Raw genomic sequence first — 21,010 nt, forward strand, 5'->3', positions numbered from 1 at the left:
CAAACCCTGGGGCCAACCTTCGCTTCACAGACTGCCCTGGGTCACAAGCGGTCACTGCCTGCATTCCCCGTTTCCACCATCAGTTCACTGGTGTCTCCTGGTGAAGTCTTCTTGCTGTCTTTCTTTCTAGACCTCTGCTGATGGTGTGGATGACGTGGAAGGGACTTCTCCTGACCTGGCCTCAGTCCTCCCAGGGCTGGGTGCAGAGCCACAGGGATACCAGGTAAAGGCAAGGAAGGAGGAGAAGAAAGGCAAACATCCGTGATGGAGAGCTGCTGGGACAAGTGCCAAGGAATCCACAGGGATGTAGGGGTCCAGGCCCTTTCCAGTGGGAACACAGTCCTCAGGGCCTCCCTGGCCCATCTAGATCTTCTGAGGGCCGTCTGGTATTGCTTGGGATTCTCTTTGGACAGAAGTTGGTGATCACATTCCCCTCCATTGCTTCAACCTTCTCCAAGAAACAACATATCCACAAATTTTTGTCTCCAAGCCTTACCTCAGTTCTAAGCTGCAGACCAGTACATCTAACGGGGCCCCAACATCTGTCTGCCCCAGGTGACCTCTATTTTTCACACCCAACACAGTTCAAACTAGATTCACCATCTTTTACCTACGCCTGTTTCCTCCTGTGTTTCTTATCCCTTTCTGTCTAGTCTGGAGCCAGGTTCCAGACCTTGGAATCTCTCCCTGGCCTCCCTCACCCAACAGGCCCTCCTCTTCTTCCCCACAATTGCTCCCTGTGTCCAGGACCTCCACCTGCCTCATCTTTTCACCTCCCATCTGCCTGAGGCTAAGCTGGAGCCTCCCACAGAACCCCCGCCTCCAGCCTCTAAAGACCGCAGTTCACCCTCACCTACCATCAGAGCGAACTCCTGGAAGCACGGCACTGCATCAAGTCACTTCCCTGCCCCAAAGCCAGCAATGCCCGCCCCTCCCCCAATGCACAGAGCACTTTCAGCAGCAGTAGTGGGAGGTACACAGTGGGGGAACTCTTCAAGGGCCTTTAAAGGAAGGTGTTGACTAAGAGTCATTTACTAAACAAATGTGCCTGAGTATCAGCTGTGAGCCAGGTCCCAGGCCAGGAGCTTGGCGTGCAGTGGGGAGCTACACAGGGAGTCCATGTGCTTGGGGACCAAGGATCCTATTGAGGAAGACAGAAAGCAACAAATGAGCAAACAAGATAAACTATAATATCAGCTAGTGATGTGTTGCCACGGGGATTCAATGTGTTAATAAACATGGCGCACTTAGGAACATAGCCTGGTGTGTAGTAAGCATTCAGTAACTGTTACCTTGTGAACCCTGGATACCCCAATGAAAATAGCTCTTGGCCTCATTACTATTATTACTTCTCATTTCACAGCTGAGAAAATTAAGCACAAGAGCCCAAGTCCACAAAGTGAGTGAGCAGCGGGGCCAGGCTTTTCCCCCAGTAACTTGACCCCAGAATCCACTCTCCTAACCATTGTGCTGTGCCACTTCTCCAGGAGGTGATGTTTCAGTTGAGACTTGCTGGGGTTGGCAGTGTCTTAGTTTGAGTTCTCTCAGAAGCAGAACTGAGACAAAGATTCATGGGTAGGCAGCTTATTTAAGAGATGACCCCAGGAAAACTTGGCAGAGGAGTGGGAAAATGAAAGAGAGACAGGATGGCAGCCTCTAAAGGGCATGTCATCAAGCCAGATACCAGTGCGGGCAGATGGAGCCTAAACCTGCGGAAGGACCTCTGGGATCCAGTGTAAAACACATGCCTCTAAATCTCCTTCCCACCCAAAGGGCTGAGGGAGCTGGGATATTGATACAACACCTCCCATCTCATTGGTGGAGGGCTGCTTTCAGGGGCATGACTTCTCTGGCCCTTCTTACTGGCCATTTACAGAGGCAGATGAGGCTCTCACCTGCGAGAATACCCAGACAGGAGAAGCAGCTGCTGGCAGGTGGAATTCTGGCTGTGTGCACAGAGATGTGGAGGCCCAAGAGGATATGGTCAAGGCACCAGCAGCAGCTGCTAGAGCATTCCAGGCAGAGGGGACACCATGTGAAAAGGCCCACAGGTGAGAGCAGTGTTGGTGCACTCAAGCAGCAAAGAGAAGGCTGTGGCTGGTTGAGTGACTGAGGTGGTGGGAATTGCATCCAGAGGGGCACTAGAGGCTAGACCATGTAGGGACTCAGAGATCATGGCAAGAAATTGGCATTTTAATTAAAGTATGATGGGGATGCCATGGAAAGTTTTAGAGTAGGAGAGTGACTTTATTTACGTCTTTAAAAGGTCACTGTGGTTGCTGGGTGAAGGATGGACAGTAGAGGACAAGAATAGAAGAAGGAATATCATTTAGGAGGCTATGACAGCTCAGGTGATAGATCTGTAGGCTTGGACTAGGGTGGCATTTAAATTGTGGTTGGATTCAGGCTATAGTTTAAATTTATAGTGTATCAGAATTAACGATGGGATGGTCATGGAGTATGAAAGAGTCATTTATTAAGATGGAGAGTTTAGAGGGAGACACCAATTCAGAGCAGTGGGTGGGGAAATCCAGAAGTGTTTTGGACATTTAATAAGTTTGAGATGTCTGTTAGTAGACTGTTGGATACATGAGTCTGGAGCTCGAACAAGAGTTTGTTAAATTTGCTATGCTGTGCTGTGACCATCCCCACCTACCCTTGCCTTTCTATTGCTCTAAACCTTCCGGAGAGCCCTCCTGGGACAGTACTTAGCCTGGGGTGCAGAGTGCTCACATAGCTTGGCAGAGGGATGGTGGATTCTAAAACACAGTGGAGAGCTGGAATGTAGCAAGACTAGCAGCTCTGAGCACAAGATGGCCAGGAGAAAACTTAGCCCCAGGAGACAGTGGCATGCACCCAGGTTACCTCACTACATGAGCTAGATGGGAGCTTTTTAGCTGAGTGGCTCATGTTGCTCAATTCAATGCAAAGTCTTCATTGGTCTGCACAGGGCTTGTCTCTGGTTTTGTATTTTATTATTTCCCCTAGCCCAATGTTTCCACATCTGTTCTTCCCCACCCATAGGTAGCCTCTCTAACACATTTATCAATGCCACTAGATATCTGGGTATCCATGAAAAATATGTATTGTTTTATATGTTTGTTTTTATAATTCAAAAATTATAAATTTAATTCTTTTTTACTCAATTCTATATTAAGATCTATTTGCATTACTATATGTAAATCTAGTTTATTTTGACCAGGTGTTGTGTAGTGGGTTTTTTGGGTTTTATTTTTTTAAAAACAGGTGTATAGACCTCACTTTCTTATCCATTCTCCTAAAGGGGGACACTTGGGCTGCCTCAAACTCCTCCTTTATAAATGATGCTGTAAGAAATCACATCTAAAAAAATTAATTTTTAGTAGATAGACTTAGTTAAGATTGGAAATTTTCCTTTTATTCTGGTTTTCTCAGAGTACTTTTTTAATGATAAATAGATGATGAACTTTATCGAATGCATCATTTGCATATACTGAAGCAATCATGAGATTTTCCCCTTTATTTCATTAATATATTGAATCACAATGATAGATATTTTTAATGTTTAAACTTTCTTAAATTCCTTGTATAAATTCAATTTGACTGTATTTTAAAAAATAAACCATTAGATTTCATAAATTAATATCATATTTAGGATTTTCACATCTATGTTCATAGAGAAATTGGGCTCTAATTTTCTTTTCCTGAATTGTTTACATCCAGTTTTGGAATCAAGTTTACACTAACCTGATAAAATAATATGAACAATTTTCTCTCTATTTCTATTTTTCTACAGCAACTTTATAAGGTTGGGATTATCTCTTCCTTGAAAGTATTATAGAATTTAGCTGTAAAACTATCTGGAGCTGGGGCTTTCCTTGAAAGGGTGATGATGATTCCATTACAGTTAGTTTAAGGGTTATAGTTTTACAATCTTGGGCCACTTTTAGCATTTTTACGTTTTTTTCAGAACTTTATCTAGTTCACCTAAGTATCCAGTTTATTAGTGTATAGTTATACATATATTCTCTCACTCATATTTTGTTTATTCACATTTCCTCCCATCTTCCCCTCTCCCATGAGTCTTGCCAGAGTCTCATCTATTTTGTTAGTCTTTTTAAAGAACATGTTCAGTTCTGTTAAGTTCCTATTTGTTTTTGTTATTCACACTTAACTGATTTCTGCCCATATTCTTATTTATGTTCTTCCTTCTTGTTTATTTGGGTTTACTCTATTTGTCTCTTTGAACTTTGTAAGTGGAAAGCTTAACTCTCTTGTTTGCATTCTTCTTAATTTCTGCCATATTTAAAGCTATAAATTTACCTCTGAGTACTGCTTTGAATATGATCCACAAAATTTGGCATGTGGTACTTTCATTGCTGTTCCTCTGTAAGTATTTAATAGTTTAGCTTTGATTTCTTTTATAGCCAAATGATATATGGCAGTATTTTTAAAATTTCTAGACACAGGATTTTTAATTTAATTTAATTGCATCATGGTCAGGAACACTGTGTTTTATATATGATGCTGACTCCTAAATTTACTAAAGTTTCTTTTGTGGCCTAGCACATCCATGGGTATATGAAAAGAAAATATTTTGTTTCTTGGGGAAAGATAGGGACAGATTACATCAGTATAGTCTTCTATATCTTTGCTTATTTCCATATGCTTCAACTACTAGTTTTTGAGAGGGTATATTAAAATTGTCAACTATGATCTTTGATTTATTATTTCTATCCTAGATCTATCAGTTGTTGCTTTACGTATTTTGATGTCATATTGTCAGGGGCATACATGTTCATGATTATTATATTTCTTGATGTACTATTTGTTTCACTAATATATAACATCTTCAGTTTCCTCTTTTAATATTTCATGCCTTAAATTAATATTTCTTTCATATTGCAATTTCTATCTTGACTTATTTTTGATAAATCTTTTCCTATCTATCTTTTCTGTACCTTTTTGTTTTTAATATGTATCTTGTAGGCAATATATTTCTTGATTTTATCTTTTTAATTCAATTAGAGAGTCTTTATATTTTGAAGCATTTTAACTATTTACATTTATTGAATTCCTCTTATATCAATATTTATTTCTGCCCTTTTTTATGTTCCAAATTTTCCATGCCTCCTTTTTTATCCTTTCCTTTTTCCCTATATTCTGTTGAATAGATGGAATTTTCTTCTCCTGGTGTAAAGGTTATACATTTTATTTTTATTCTTCAAATAGTTGTCCCTAAGTTATTAAGAACAATGTTTTTTCCCCTATCAATTTTTTAAGCTATCAGTATGTATTTGTTCCTCCAGAAAAAGAATTTCAGAGAAATAGACATTCAAAACCAAACCAAAGTAACAGAGAAAAGATAAAAGGAGGAAAGTAAATGAGGGAGCAAGAAGTCAGCAAGAAACAGAGAAAAAGGGGGAAAAAACCATAAATCAACAAAAAGAGTTAGGGTCTGAGGGAATAAAGTCAGGAGTCCTGCACACCCAGCATGATCAAATTCAGACAGTGAGAAAAACCCTAGGCTTCATTCATTCCTTTCATGTAATGTCTCCAGATCATTTCTTTCTTCCCTTGCTTGGGAAAGCATTACAAATTATTTCATAACTATTTGCTAAGCAGCCACTGTGTTCTAGGCCCTCTGTCCAGCCTGGGGACAAAGCAGTGAACAAGTAGACCTTCTTCTTGCACTCCTAGGGCTCACAGTCAAATAAATCACTTTAAAAAGCAATTACAGGAAGTATTAATATTGTTAAAATGGCCATACTATCCAAAGCAATCTATAGATTTAATGTAATCTCTATCAAATTACCTGTAACATTTTTCACAGAACTAGAACAAATAACTCTAAAATTATATGGAACCATAAAAGACCCAGAATTGCCAAAGCAATCCTGAAGAAAAAGAACAAAGCAGGAGGCATAACCCTCCCAGGCTTCAGACAATACTACAAAGCTACAGTAATCAAAACAGCCTGATATTGGCACAAAAACAGCCATATGGATCAATGGAACAGAATAGAGAGCCCAGAAACAAACCCATACACCAGTGGTCAATTAATCTTTGACAAAGGAGGCAAGAATATACAATGGGGAAAAGACTCTCTCTTCAGCAAGTGGTGTTGGGAAAGTTGGACAGATGCACGCAAAGCAATGAAGTTAGAACACACCCTCACACCATATACTAAAATAAACTCAAAATGGCTTAAAGACTTAAATATAAGACATGACACCAAAAAACTCCTAGAGGGGAACAGAGGCAAAACATTCTCTGACATAAATTGTACTAATGTTTTCTTAGGTTAGTCTCCCAAGGCAATAGAAATAAAAACAAAAATAAAAAAATGGACCTAATCACACTTATAAGCTTTTGAGCAGCAAAGCAAATCAAACCATACACAAAATGAAAAGATAACCTACAAACTGGGAGAAAATATTTGCAAATGATGCAACCAACAAGAGCTTAATTTCCAAAATATACAAAAAGCTCATACAGTTCAATAACAAGAAAACAAACAACCCAATCCAAAAATGGCCAGAAGACATAAATAGACATTTCTCTGAAGAAGAAATACAGATGGCCAAGAGGCACATGTAAAGATGCTTATCACCACTAATTATTAGAGAAATGCAAATCAAAACTACAATGATGTACCACCTCACACTGGTCAAAAGAGACATCTTTAAAAATTCTATAGGGCGGAGTCAAGACGGAGGACTAGGAGGATGTGGAATTCTCATCTCCACACAACTAGGGTACCTACAAGGCACCAGTGGGGGACCATGGACACCTAAGGGGATGGGAGGATCCCCCAGTGACCAGGTAGGATGTGGGATGTGGGGGGAGTGAAAGGGGAGGAAAAGTGGAGGCGGGACAGGACTGGTGTCCGTGAGGGGCAGCTGGGGGATGGGAAGGGATCCCACACCCGAATGGGGAAGTTAGGGGACGACTGGGAGGGCAGAGGATCAAAAGGGAGCATGACCAGGGTTCCCCTGCCCACTTGGGCTCCCAGGAGCCTTCTGAGATCACGGGCCTGATCCTCTGCCTACTGGGGCCCCCTCCAGCCGCATGGGTTCTGAGGGAATGGGAGTGGGGGAAGGGGGAGCAAAAGTAAAGGCTGGACCTCCAGGACCTGCACACCTGAGGGATGGCTGGGGGAGGGGAGGAGTTCCTACATTCAGCAGGACCCACCCATGGTTAGGGGTCCAGTGGGGACAGGGGAGACGCGGGGGGAGACAGTGGGGGTGGGGCACGGAGGAATGGAAGGGAACATGGCCAATGCTTTCCCTGTCCACTTAGGCACGGGGGAACCTGTTGGGTTCCTGGGCCTAATCCTCTGCCCTCAGAGTCTCCCTCCTGCCATGCAGAACCCAAGGTCCACTCCTAAACCCCCACCCAGGGCCCTACATCTACACTTGGAGACCTCCTTCAATGCACTGGGCCTAAATACCACCCACACACCCTCACCCAGGGCCTTACCTCCAAACTCCAGAACTCCACACTCCAGAGGCCCTCCTTTGGACCTGCTGCCTCTCCCCTTCCATGCAGGTCCTTAGCAGAGGCCCTGCCCCATACTTGAATGTCAGCCCCCCACCCGCCTAGGTCCTGTCCCACCCTAAACCCCACCCAGGCTGAAGTTGCACCCCCACCTAAACTCTGTTCCCATAGCCAAGGCTGTTTTTGGCGGGGGGGTTTCCCTTCCTTTTTTCCTCTTTTAGATTGGGGTTCTGTTTTACCTTGTTGATTCATTGTTGCTTATTCATTTATATTTTTATTTTTCCTAATAAATCTTTTATTTCTCTAATTTTATTTTATTCTTTATCCTTTGTTATTGTTCTCTCCTTTTGGCTTCTTCCCCCCCCCACCCCCCTTTTTATTTTCTTTTTTCTGTTGTGGTTTTATTTTACCTTGTTGCAGTTGTTTCAATTATATTTTTATTTTTCCAAATATATTTTTTATCTTTCTAATTTTATATTGTTTTTTATTCTTTGATATTGTACTGCTCCTTTTAATCTTTCTCTCTCTCTCTCTCTCTCTCTCTCTCTTTTTTTTTTTTTTTTTGCCATGTCACACAGCTTGCGGAATTTTGGTTCCCAGGCCAGAGGTTGGGCTCAAACTCCTGTGGTGGGAGCTCCAAGTGCAAACCACTGGACTAACAGAGAACCTCAAGCCCCAGGGAATATGAATCAGAGTGAACCTCCCGGAGGTCCTCATCTCAGCACAAAGACCCAGCTCTATCCAACTGCCTAAAAACTCCAGTGCTGGATGGCTCAGGCCAAACAACCAGTAAGATAGGAATACAGCTGCACCATCAAAAAAAAAAGAAAGAAAGAAACAACAAAAAAATATGTAACAGATGAAGGGGCAAGGAAAAAAACTACAAGACCAAACAAATGAAGATGAAATAGGCAACCTACCTGAAAAAGAATTCAGAGTAATGATAGTATAGATGAGCCAAAATCTCAGAAACAGAATGAAGAAAATACAAGAAACATTTATCAAGGATCTAGAAGAACTAAAGAGCAAATAAACAGTGATGAACAACACAATATTGAAATTAAAAATACTCTAGAAGGAATCCATAGCAGAATAACTGAAACAGAAGAACAGATAAGTGAGCTGGAAGATAAAGTGGTGGAAATAACTGCCATGGAGCAGAATAAAGAAAAAAGAATGAAAATAATTGAGTGTTAACAGTCTCAGAGACATCTGGGAAAACATTAAATGAATCAACATTAGAATTATAGGGGTCCCAGAAGAAGAAGAGAAAAAGAAAGTGTCTGAGAAAAATTTGAAGAGATCATAGTCAAAAACTTACCTAACATGGTAGAGGAAATAGTCAACCAAGTCCAGGAAGCACAGAGAGTTCCATACAGGATAAACCCAAAGACAAACATGCCAAAACACATACTAATCAAACTATCAGAAATTAAATACAAAGAAAAAATATTAAAAGCAGCAAGGGAAAAGCAACAAATAACATACAAGGGAATCACCATAAGGTTAACAACTGATCTTTCAGCAAAAACTCTGCAAGCCAGAGTGAGTGGCAGGATATATTTAAAGTGATGAAAGGGAAAAACCTAAAACCAAGATACTCTACCAGGCAAGGATCCATTCAGATTCGATGGAGAAATTAAAACTTTTACAGACAAGCAAAAGTTAAGAGAATTCAGCAATACCAAACCAGCTGTACAACAAATGCTAAAGGAACTTCTCTAGGCAGGAAACACAAGAGAAAGGAAAGACCTACAAAAATAAACCCAAAACAATTAAGAAAATGGTAATAGGAACATACATATCGATAATTACCTTAAAAGTAAATGGATTAACTGCTCCAACCAAAAGACACAGATTGGCTGAATGGATACAAAAACAAGACCCATATATATGCTGTCTACAAGAGACCCACTTCAGACCTAGAGACACATATAGACTGAAAGTGAGGGGATGGAAAAAGATATTCCATGCAAATAGAAATCAAAAGAAAGCTGGTGTAGCAATTCTCATATCAGATAAAATAGACTTTAAAATAAAGACTATTAGAAGAGACAAAGAAGGACACTACATAATGATCAAGGGATCAATCCAAGAAGAAGATATAACAATTGTAAATATTTATGCACCCAACGTAGGAGCACCTCAATACATAAGGCAAATGCTAACATCCATAAAAGGGGAAATCGACAGTAACACAATCATAGTAGGGGACTTTAACACCACACTTTCACCAAAGGACAGATCATCCGAAATGAAAATAAATAAGGAAACACAAGATTTAAATGACACATGAAACAAGATGGACTTAATTGTACTTATAGGACATTCCATCCAAAAACAACAGAATACACTTTCTTCTCAAGTCCTCATGGAACATTCTCCAGGATAGACCATATCCTGGGTCACATATCAAGCTTTCATAAATTTAAGGAAACTGAAATCATATCAAGTATCTATTCCAACCACAACACTATGAGACTATATATCAATTACATGGAAAAAACTGTAAAATATACAAACACATAGAGGCTAAACAATACGCTACTAAATAACCAAGAGATCAGTGAAGAAATCAAAGAGGAAATCAAAAAATACCTAGAAACAAATGACAATGAAAACACGATGACCCAAAGCCTATGGGAGGCAGCAAAAGCAGTTTTAAGAGGAAAGTTTATAGCAATACAATCCTACCTCAAGAAACGAGAAACATCTCAAATAAACAACCTAACTTTACACCTAAAGCAATTAGAGAAAGAAGAATAAAAACACCCCAAAGTTAACAGAAGGAAAGAAATCATAAAGATCAGATCAGAAATAAATGAAAAAGAAATGAAGGAAGAAATAGCAAAGATCAATAAAACTAAAAGCTGGTTCTTTGAGAAGATAAAGAAAATTGAAAACCACTAGTCAGACTCATCAAGAAAAAAAAGGAGAAGACTCAAATCAATAGAATTAGAAATGAAAAAGGAGAAGTAACAACTGACACTGCAGAAATACAAAGGATCATGAGAGATTACTACAAGCAACTATATGCCAATAAAATGGACAACCTGGAAGAAATGGACAAATTCTTAAAAAAGCACAACCTTCTGAGACTGAAGCAGGAAGAAATAGAAAATATAAACAGACCAATCACAAGCACTGAACTTGAAACTATGATTAAAACTCTTCCAACAAACAAAAGCCCAGGACCAGATGGCTTCACAGGCGAATTCTATCAAACATTTAGAGAAGAGCTAACATCTATCCTTCTCAAACTCTTCCAAAATATAGCAGAGGGAGGAGCACTCCCAAACTCATTCTACGAGGCCAGCATCACCGTGATACCAAAACCAGGCAAAGATGTCACAAAAATAGAAAACTACAGGCCAATATCACTGATGAACACAGATGCAAAAATCTTCAACAAAATACTAGCAAACAGAATCCAACAGCACATTAAGAGGATCATACACCATGATCAAGTGGGGTTTATCCCAGGAATGCAATCTTCAATATATGCAAATCAATCAACGTGATACACCATATTAACCAACTGAAGGATAAAAACCATATGATCACCTCATTAGATGCAGAAAAAGCTTTTGACAAAATTCAACAATGATTTATGATAAAAACAATAGCCAGGACATGGAAGCAACCTAAGTGTCCATTGACAGATGAATGGGTAAAGAAGATGTGGCATATATATGCAACGGAATGTTATTCAGCCATAAAAAGAAAGGAAATTGAGTTATTTGTAGTGAGATGGATGGACTTAGAGTCTGTCAAACAGAATGAAGTAAGTCAGAAAGAGAAAAACAAATACTGTATGCTAACACATATATATGGAATCTAAAAAAAAATGTTCTGAAGAACCTAGGGGCAGAACAGGAATAAGACACAGACATACAAAATGGACTTGAGGACACGGGAAGGGGGAAGGGTAAGCTGGGATGAAGTGAGAGAGTGGCATGGACATATATACACTACCAAATATAAAATAAATAGCTAGTGGGAAGCAGCTGCAAAGCACAGGGAGATCAGCTCGGTGCTTTGTGACCACCTAGAAGGGTGGGATAGGAAGGGTGGGAGGGAGACGCAAGAGAGAGGGGATATGGGGATATACATATGCATATAGCTGTTTCACTTTGTTATAAAGCAGAAACTAACAGAACATTGTAAAGCAATTATACTCCAATAAAGATGTTAAAAAAAAAAAGAGAGCGAGTGAGAACACACCAGCTTGAACTCAGCCAAACCTGATTGTTATCTTTCCTCTCAATCCTGGTATGTCCGTTTACTTGTTCAGTTGTACCCATCCCCACTAGCTAGAAACCTCAAGATAATACTAAACGCCAAGAACAAACTACGGGGGAAAATCATTTTTCAGACTTTTAAGAACTAAGCTTTTTCTCCTCCAGGATCTTCAGAAGAGCTTTTCCTCTCACTCACACATAGAAAGAAGCAGGTGATCTTAAGATCCAGTGATGCCATTTCTCTGAATCTACTCTGGAGATACACTCACACAGCTATATAAGGAAGCATCTATGAGCACGTCTTTTGTAAGAGAGAAAAAGTGGAAAGAGCCTAAATGTCAATTAATACAACACGGGCTAAATAAACCATGGTATAGTCACAACACAGAATACCATGCAACAGCCAAAATGAATGAAGTAGTTCTATAAGTATCAATACAGAAAGCACTCCAAGACTGATTGTTTAGTGAGAAAGGCAATTTGAAGAATGATCGATAATGTATCATAGTATTGGTGTAAATAAAATAACCAACAACAAATCAACGACCTAAAACAGTAAATTGTTTCCTATGGCTACATACATATGCATTAAATGCATAGAAAATAGTCTGGGAGAATGCACACAAAACTGGTAACAGTGGTTACCTCTGGGAAGGTGGGAAGGGAACCAGGGCTGGGAATGATGGTCAAAAAATTAAGTGTTACCTGTATTTAAATTTTTTCACAAGTGTAATAATGCATTCACGTGTACATAATTTAATTAAATAATTTAATGTAGGAAAATCATTTAAAAAAATTCTATAAATAACAAATGTTGGAGACGGTATGGAGAAAAGGGAACTACACTGTTGGTGGGAATGTAAATTTGTGCAGCCACTGTGGAAAACAGTATGGAGGTTCCTCAAAAAACTAGACGTAGAGTTGCCATATGATCCAGTAATCCCATTCCTGTACATGTACCCAGACAAAACAATAATTCAAAAAATACATGCACACTTATGTTCATAGCAGCACTCTTTACAATGCCAACACATGAAAACAACCTAAATGTCCATAAACAGATTAATAAATAAAGAAGATGTGGTGTGTGTGTGTGTGTGTGATGAAATATTACTCAACCATAAAAAAGAATGAAATAATGCCATTTGCAGCAACATGGATGGACATAGAGATTATCATACTAAGCAAAGTAAGTCAGAAAGAGATAAATATCCTCTGATATCACATATATGTGGAATCTAAAATATGACACAAATGAACGTACTACGAAACAGAAACAGACTCACAGATATAGAGAACAGACTCCTAGTTGCCAAGGGGGAAAGGGAGGGGAATGGGGATGGAAGGATTGGGAGTTTGGGATTAGCAGATGTAAATTATTATTTATAAGATGGATAAACAACGAGGTCCTACTGTATAGCACAGGGAAGTATATTTGATATCCTGTAATAAACCATAATGGAAAATAATATGAAAAAGAATATATATATATAACTGAATCACTTTGCTATACAGCAAAAATTAACACATTGTAAATCAACTGTACTTCAAAAAAATTTTTTAATAAAAGCAGTTTCAAGAGAATAGGGGAGGTACAGGCACCTTGGAAGCATCCAGCCTGTGGGAATCAGGGAAATCCTCCCATACGTAGTGATACCTAAGCTGAAGTTGGAAAGACATCACTCCTCCACCAGTGGGTGTCAAGGGCAGAGGCTGGCCTAAACTGCTGCCCTGCTGCTCACTTGTCTTCTGCATCCTATGGGGCTGTGGGGAGGACATACCCATGTGGTCAAGGCCATGGTACTTATACTCATCATGAAGCCATGTATCTATAAACAGCTCAGGTCCTCTCAGTAAACATGCTCAGAATTCACAAGGTCCCTATCCTGTCCCATTTCCCCAGGCTGTGTCAATGTGTAAGGTGTCGATGTGACCACTTGGTTCCTGAGGCCCACCATGTCTCTCTGTAGCTTGTCTACATATTTGCTCCATGCCTTACTTTTCTTTTATGCATAATCAGACTTACTAATTTAGGTGGATCAAGGAAGGAGTCTGAGTTAGGAAATAATTGAAGGCAAAAAGCAATAAGGAGCTATGGTAAGTTCGGTGAGGCCCCTTTCAAATGCCATCCACACTGGCTTTAGGAATAGAAAGAGACAAGAGTACGGAAAAGAGTAGAAGAGATTATGAGCTCCCACTTTGGAGACAATTACCTGGATTCAAACCCTGATTTTACAGCTATCATCACTGTGACCTTGGGAACATGGCTGAAGGGCTCTGAGCCTCAGTTAACTCATTTGTAAAGACACTGGTTATAGATTCACAAGGTGGTGAAGATTAATCAGCACCATGCTTGTGACACACTTAGCACAGAGCCTGGTGTTTATCAAGGGCTCAAAAAGGGAGTTGCTTAGTGTTAGTGTTACCATTAGCATTAGCATGCGAACTACTATATTACAGCCTAACCTGGGAGTACGAATGAAGGACATTGTATCGTTATTTTCTATGGCGAGAAAATATGGGAAGTGGTTTCCGGTGGATGCATGATACCTAATCTATAACATTTACTAATCATTTCCTAGAGTTGGTTTAAACAAAATACAAAGCTCTAGTTCATAAAAATAACTTTGTAATTAAGCAAAGGGATTCAGATAGATTCTTTATGGATTTTTGTGTTGTCCTGAAGTTTGCATTATTTACTCATTTAAGGATCCAAGGTATCTGGTCACACCCTTATTAAGTTGTCCTTGTTCATTCATTCATTCATTCATCATTTATTCAACAAATATTTGTTGGATACCTATCAGAGAGACATTTGCACCAAGTAGGCACCTGACAATGTTTGTTGAATTTAAAAAATAATTGTATTACCAGAATCCAACCACGTATATATGCATGTCTAATTACATTCATAAAATTCTTGAGTTTTACTTTGCTTGACCTCTGAAACTAATTAGCTAATCTATATCCAATAAATTTTTACTCTTTGAGGACTGCATTAGAAATTTTTCATTCCATTAAACCTCCCAGATTTCTCAGAGGTGGAAGAAAAAACCCAAATTCCTTGTTTAGTGCCATGCTGTACATATATAAGCTCACTAAATAATCATTTTCATTCCTAAAACATGAGCAGCTCTCTTTTCCATCTAAACCTCAATTTTTACACATTTTACTTTTTCATTTACAGTTGACATACTCAGCAGTAATATTGCTAGTTGCCAAATCACTGTGGATATTTTCACTCTTTGGCTAATCACTCTCGAGTTTAACAAAGTCAGATTGGAATCTGAGTTTGTACAACTTTTCTCCAGATCAGACAGTCATAGAGTACACACACCCTTTGAAGGCATATACCATGGAGGGAGTTAGCAATATGAGAACCATCATCCCTGCTAGAATACATCTCTGAAAAAAACCTATAGGTTGACAAGTTTCATTACCCTTGATTTTTATGCCAACCATTTGAAAATGCTAAAATCTTTAGGCAGTGAAAAATGTTGGTGTTTTAAAGCACAGAGATAGTTAGAAGAGGAAGGCAAAAACTCGAATCCATCCCATTCATAGTTCCAGAGCCCCAGGGAACTCCACAAAGATGCGCTGCACCAGGAGAGCCTCCCTGGGATCACCCAGCTCATGCTACCAATGCTCCATGTACTGGCCATGGTGGCATGAGTCACTATATGCGTTACGGAGGCCTTGTCACATTGTCCAAGATAAAAAATATAAAATGTAATGATTTAGGATCATGAGTACATGTAGGCAGAAGATACCCATGGGCATTATGCAGAGTGGAAAAAGCCAGTCTCAAAGACTTACATACTGTGCTATTCCACTGATACAGCATTCTCAAAGTGACCAAAGCACAGTGATAGAAAGCAGATCAGAGGTTGCCAAGGCTGGGGGGAAGGATATGATTATTAGGGGGTAACTTGAGAGAGTCACACCTTGAGGCAGCAGAGCAGCCAGGGCAAACGTAGACAGCCAGGCTCTCATCAGGGCCTTTGACAACAGAAGCAAGCCAGGGAGGCCATCTAGGAGGTGAGGGGCCTGAAAGCCACATTGTGCTTCCGAGTCAGGCTGGGATGCTCAACCTGGAGAGAAGGTGTGTGGAGCCATGTGTATATGTCAGGAGGTATGGCCTGGCTGCTGTAAGCAAATATCTACAGGGCTGTTGTGTGGGAGATAGAGTAGATTTGCTATATTAACTCTGAGGGCAGGTCTTATATCTGCAAGTAGAAGCTAGATGAAAGCAGGTTTCAACTCAATATAAAGAACTGTCCAATAGATCTTCTTTGACAGGTAATAAGTTTCCAGACACTGGAAATATTTGAACATAGATCAAATAACCACCTGTTGAGGATGCTATAGGGATCTCCATGAAGGGCCTCCATCCCATTCTAAGAAGATGATACCAACAATGAAGACACTGGAGGTAGGGGACCCTGATCTGAAGACAAGATCCAGTGCAGCTCTTCCCTTTTAATTTTTTCAAACTCCATTATTGTGTATCTGCTTTCCTGAACACATTAACTCTTTGGTGGTTCATCATATCCCAAAATAAATCTCACCTCCCCAGCAGATTTCCAGGCCTTTTGTTAAGAGAGACACAGCCTGCACTGCTCCTTCCTCCCCCACAGAGCCTGGCACGAGGTGGGTGCAGAAGGGAAGCTCTGTAAACATGTGAAGCCAGGTGAATGATAGCTTTGGCATGCCCGAGGCAAGAAGCCAGCCTGGCTGCCTGCTGAAGTCCTCTTGCACTGAGAGTCCATATATTTTACGACCTCGGAGTGCTTCCTGGCACAGACTCCCCCCAATGGTGATTCATTTCTCCTTTGCAGCTTTGTCAGTATTTGGGTTTTCTACTTAGTTCTCAGTGAACTAGCTCTCACAGTTACAGCTCCCTAGGAAATGCCATACAGGAGCTCTGTCAGGGTTTTTATTTGCTTGGACAAATCGTTTTATTTCAGCAAGGTGTTTTATTAGCTTAGAGAGTCATGAATCATTTCAAAGGTAGAGGAAAGATGACCCAATACACAGAATTTTACATGAGATGTTGTTCTTTCTACTGAAGATGTCTCCTTAATTAGGACTGAGATCACTCTAACTTCATGCAAATTATGAAAAGTGAATGACATCGGCATACCTGTGCACTCACCCGGCCAGAGCTAAGAGGTTGACTCCAGCACCCATCTGGTTACCATCACTTGGGAAATCTGTCATCAACATGCAGGGAAATCATGATCCCAAACAAAGCAGTTTGAAGCTCCTTCTCTGAAACGTATGTCCTCCTGGGCCCAAACCACACCAGTGATGAAGACTCCCTGAAGTATGAGAGTGGCTATGAGAAAAGAGTTGTATTAGTTGGCGTAGGCTCTGCTATGATGCAGTAACACTTAAACCCTTAAATGGCTTAACCCAACAAACATATATTTCTCATTCTCATCAGATTTCCAGTGAGGTTTGGTCAGGCCTCATTTCAGGATGACTCAGGCATCAATCCTGTCCTCTTCCATCTTGTTACCGCAGGAAGAGAGGAGGGAATAAAGAACTCCACCCACTTCCCTCCTTTCCTCTCTTCCTCCCTTCCTTCCTTCTTTCCTTCTCTCTTTCCTTCCTTTCTTTCATGTTAAGATTTTATTTTTTAAAGCAATTTTAGGTTCACAGTAAAATTGAGGGGAAGGTACAGTGACTTTCCCTATACTCACCACCCACACACATGCAGAGCCTCCCCCATTATCAACATCTCCCACCAGAGTGGTACCTTAGTTACAATTGATGAACCTACATTGACACATCATAATTGCTCAAAGTCCATAGTTAACATTCTGGTTCACTCTTGATATTGGATATTCTATGGGTTTGGACCATTGCATAATGACGTGTATCCATCGTTATAGTATCACACATAGTATTTTCACTGCCCTAAAATCCTATGTACTCTACCTATTCATCTCTCCTCCCCCATCACTGGCAAACACTGATATTTTTCTTTCTCCATAGTGTTGCCTTTTCCAGAACGTCATATAGTTGTGACCATACAATAGGTACCCTTTTCAGATTTTATTAATATGCATTTAAAGCTCCTCCATGTCTTTTCATGGCTTGATACCTCATTTCTTTTGAGCACTGATTAATATTCCATTGTCTGGATGTACCATAGTTATCCATTCACCCACAGAAGGACATCTTGGTTGCTTCCAACTTTTTGCAATTATGGATAAAGTTTCTGTAAACACATGTGTGCAGATTTTTGTATAGACATAAGTTTTCAAATCCTTTGGGTAAATACCAAGGAGCATGATTGCTGGATAGTATGGTATGTGCATGTTTAGTTTTGTAAGAAACTGCCTAACTGTCTTCCAAAGTGGCTAAAGCATTTTGCATTCCCACCAGCAATGAATGAGAACTCAGGATTTGGCGCTGTCAGTGTCCCAAATTTTGGCCATTCTAATAGATGTGTAGTAGTATCTCATTACATATTGTCTTAATTTCCTTGATGACATTCGCCCACTTTTAAATGCCTGGGCCTGGAAGTGACACTCATTGCTTTCATTCACAGCCCACTGGCCAGCACTAGACATAGCCCAGCACCTGACAGCAAGGTCTGAGGAACACAAGGGAGCACCTGGGCACTGAGAAAGAACAAATGCCTTTGCCACAGGGCTTAACCCCCTGAGAATGGCTTTCTCAGCGCCTCCATCCCAACTTGATCTGTCACCATGGGGTCCAGGTTTGTTCTGGTGTGCAAGTTGGACTGGGAAAGCAGCCTCACTTCTGTGAGTGAAAAAGAACTGGGACTTAACAGCCCAGAAAGCCTCTTCTGGAAGCAAAGTCAGGAGTTAGATGTAGTGGACCCCAGAACATCTGGCTGACCTGGGGCACATAGCAGAGGGGGCTGCAAGGGTCTCTTCCTCCTCCTCTGTATTCAAATCTGAAAACACCCAGCCAGCAAAGAAATGCAGAGCAAGTGAGCACAGCCATGCCTCTGCACAGCCTTTGCTCCCTATGCCCAGGGAGGCAACTCTACTGGAAACCTGCAGAGCTGGGCTGTGACAGAATCCAATGGCACCACACACCTGGCCACTCGGGACCATGGCCACTCAGGTGTGGTATTTTCTCTAGACCTTGACCTCACTGGCTTTATACTGGCCAAAGTCCCCAATAGGAAAGTCAGGCATGGGAGTGTCCTACATATCATATCTCTTGTGCCAATTACAAAAAAAAAAAAAGATAATCACTAAAGAAATAGCTTGTAAGATGCAGCAGCATCTCATCTGCAAGTGAACCAGCCAAGCTGCTCAGATATTATGTTATACTATTATGGAATTCATGTTAGCATCTTCAACGTAAAGAATCATTTCAGTGAACAAAGTCCTTTTTCTTCTTCCAATTCCTGTTTTAATTAGAAAATTGATGGAAAATCTAGAACTACCTCCCTATAGCTAGTTTTAAAAAATCTATTTGGAAACCTTGAAAATATTGGTGAATTATAAAAGAAATTGAACTCTGATACTTTTCTCCTATTTTATTGTTCCCTATTCTCTGAAAAGCCTCCAACATTGTATTTCTATAGCTCAGAATAAGGGTGTATTTTCCACTTAGAACCTGTAGGTATTCTAATTATATGTAAATCAGTTCACATAAATATCCATGGTTAAAGTACATTTAAAATGTTAAAAAGCTTTTTCTCAACTGTTCACTGTTTTAAAACAAAAAAAAAAGTCTATTTCCAGAACCCTGGTAGCTTTAGCCCTCTTTCATGACTGCACAGAAGCATCGTCTCATACAATGCCATTTTCCTGGGCTGTTCTTCTCCCTGAAACACCTCAAGTGGGGATCACAGTTTGAATCTGATTTTGAGGCAATTCTATGTTGTTGTTTTTTTTAACATCTTTATTGGAGTATAATTGCTTTACAATGGTGTGTTAGTTTCTGTTTATATCAAAGTGAATCAGCTATACATATACATATATCCCCGTATCTCCTCCCTCTTGCGTCTCCCTCCCACCCTCCTTATCCCACCCCTCTAGGTGGTCACAAAGTACTGAGCTGACCTCCCTGTGCTATGCAGCTGCTTCCCACTAGCTGTCTATTTTACATTTGGTAGTATATATAAGTCCATGCCACTCTCTCACTTCGTCTCAGCTTGCACTTCCCCCTCCCCGTGTCCTCAAGTCCATTCTCTACGTCTGCGTCTTTATTCCTGTCCAAGGCAATTCTATGTTAATCACCTTTTTTTAACAGTGAAAACGATTTTCCCTTTTATTCAGAATCAAAACAGACAATTGGACAAAGAAACTCAATAGAAATTAAGAAAGTTGTTCCCATATTGAAAAGGGTATCTTAAGTAAGGTTCTTTATGTGCTGAAAACACTGCTACAGATGTGTGTTTAAAGTATCATGATTTCCCCAATATCTGAATTCTATTCCTCTCTAATCTCCTGGCCACATACACCAACAAAATGTTGATGATTCCCTTTTCTGTCTCCACCCCTGTGTCCTCAGCTCACATGGCTAAATGCCTATTTAATATCTGCACTCAGTTTCTCATAGGCATTGCAAGCTGAGCATGTCCAAAACCTAATCCCTGATCTTCTGCAAACCTGTTCCTCTCCCACTTTTTCCTTCTCAGCAAAGGGCAGCGCTGTGTGCTGGTTTCTCAGGGCAAAAGCCTAGCAGGTATCCTTCCTTCTGTTTTTTCTCTCACAGTCTGCTTCCAATCTATCAGCTAAGTCCTACTGGCCCCATCTTCAAAATTTGTCCAGAATGTGACCATGTGTTATCACCTCCACCATCATCATTACTCTGGTCCAAACCACCATTGTGGCTTGCCTACATTTTTTGCACTGATCTTCTCCCTGATTCTGATCTTGCCCTCCTATAGTCTAATTTGAACACCACAGCTAGAATAATCTTTTGAAAAGATAAAGAGAGTCATGCCACTTCAATGCTCTAAACTCTCCATGACCTCCCAGTGTCAAAGCAAAGTCCTATTATACAGATGGCCAACAGGCACATGAAAAGATGCTAAAACATCACTAATTATTAGAGAAATGCAAATCAAAACTACAATGAGGTACCACCTCACACTGATCAGAATGGCCATGATTTAACATCTACAAATAATAAACGTTGGAGAGGGTGTGGAGAAAAGGGAACCCTCCTACACTGTTGGTGGGAATGTAAATTGCTGAAGCCACTATGGAAAACAGTATGGAGGTTCCTCAAAAAACTAAAAACAGAGTTGCCATATGATCCAGCAATTCCACTCCTGGGCATATACCCAGACA

At 40.3% G+C, this 21,010-nt stretch overlaps 1 protein-coding gene across 5 annotated transcripts in view; it reads right to left on the minus strand.

Moving 5' to 3' along the window:
* The window catches only part of FSTL4 (follistatin like 4), a 723,812-nt gene that overhangs the window by 461,609 nt on the left and 241,193 nt on the right, over positions 1-21,010 (minus strand). For 4 of the 5 annotated variants that reach the window (XM_081231116.1, XM_081231115.1, XM_081231112.1 and 1 more), the window contains one exon: positions 16,876-17,058. In XM_081231116.1, coding sequence (XP_081087242.1) covers positions 16,876-16,946 — 71 coding nt within the window. In that variant the 5' untranslated portion in view covers positions 16,947-17,058. Of the gene's footprint in view, positions 1-16,863; positions 17,059-21,010 lie in introns of all 5 variants that reach the window. The other variant, XM_081231114.1, reaches the window with a different exon arrangement.

Source organism: Mesoplodon bidens, assembly GCF_964165515.1.
Source record: "Mesoplodon bidens genome assembly, chromosome: 4".
Classification (NCBI taxonomy): Eukaryota; Metazoa; Chordata; class Mammalia; order Artiodactyla; family Ziphiidae; genus Mesoplodon; species Mesoplodon bidens.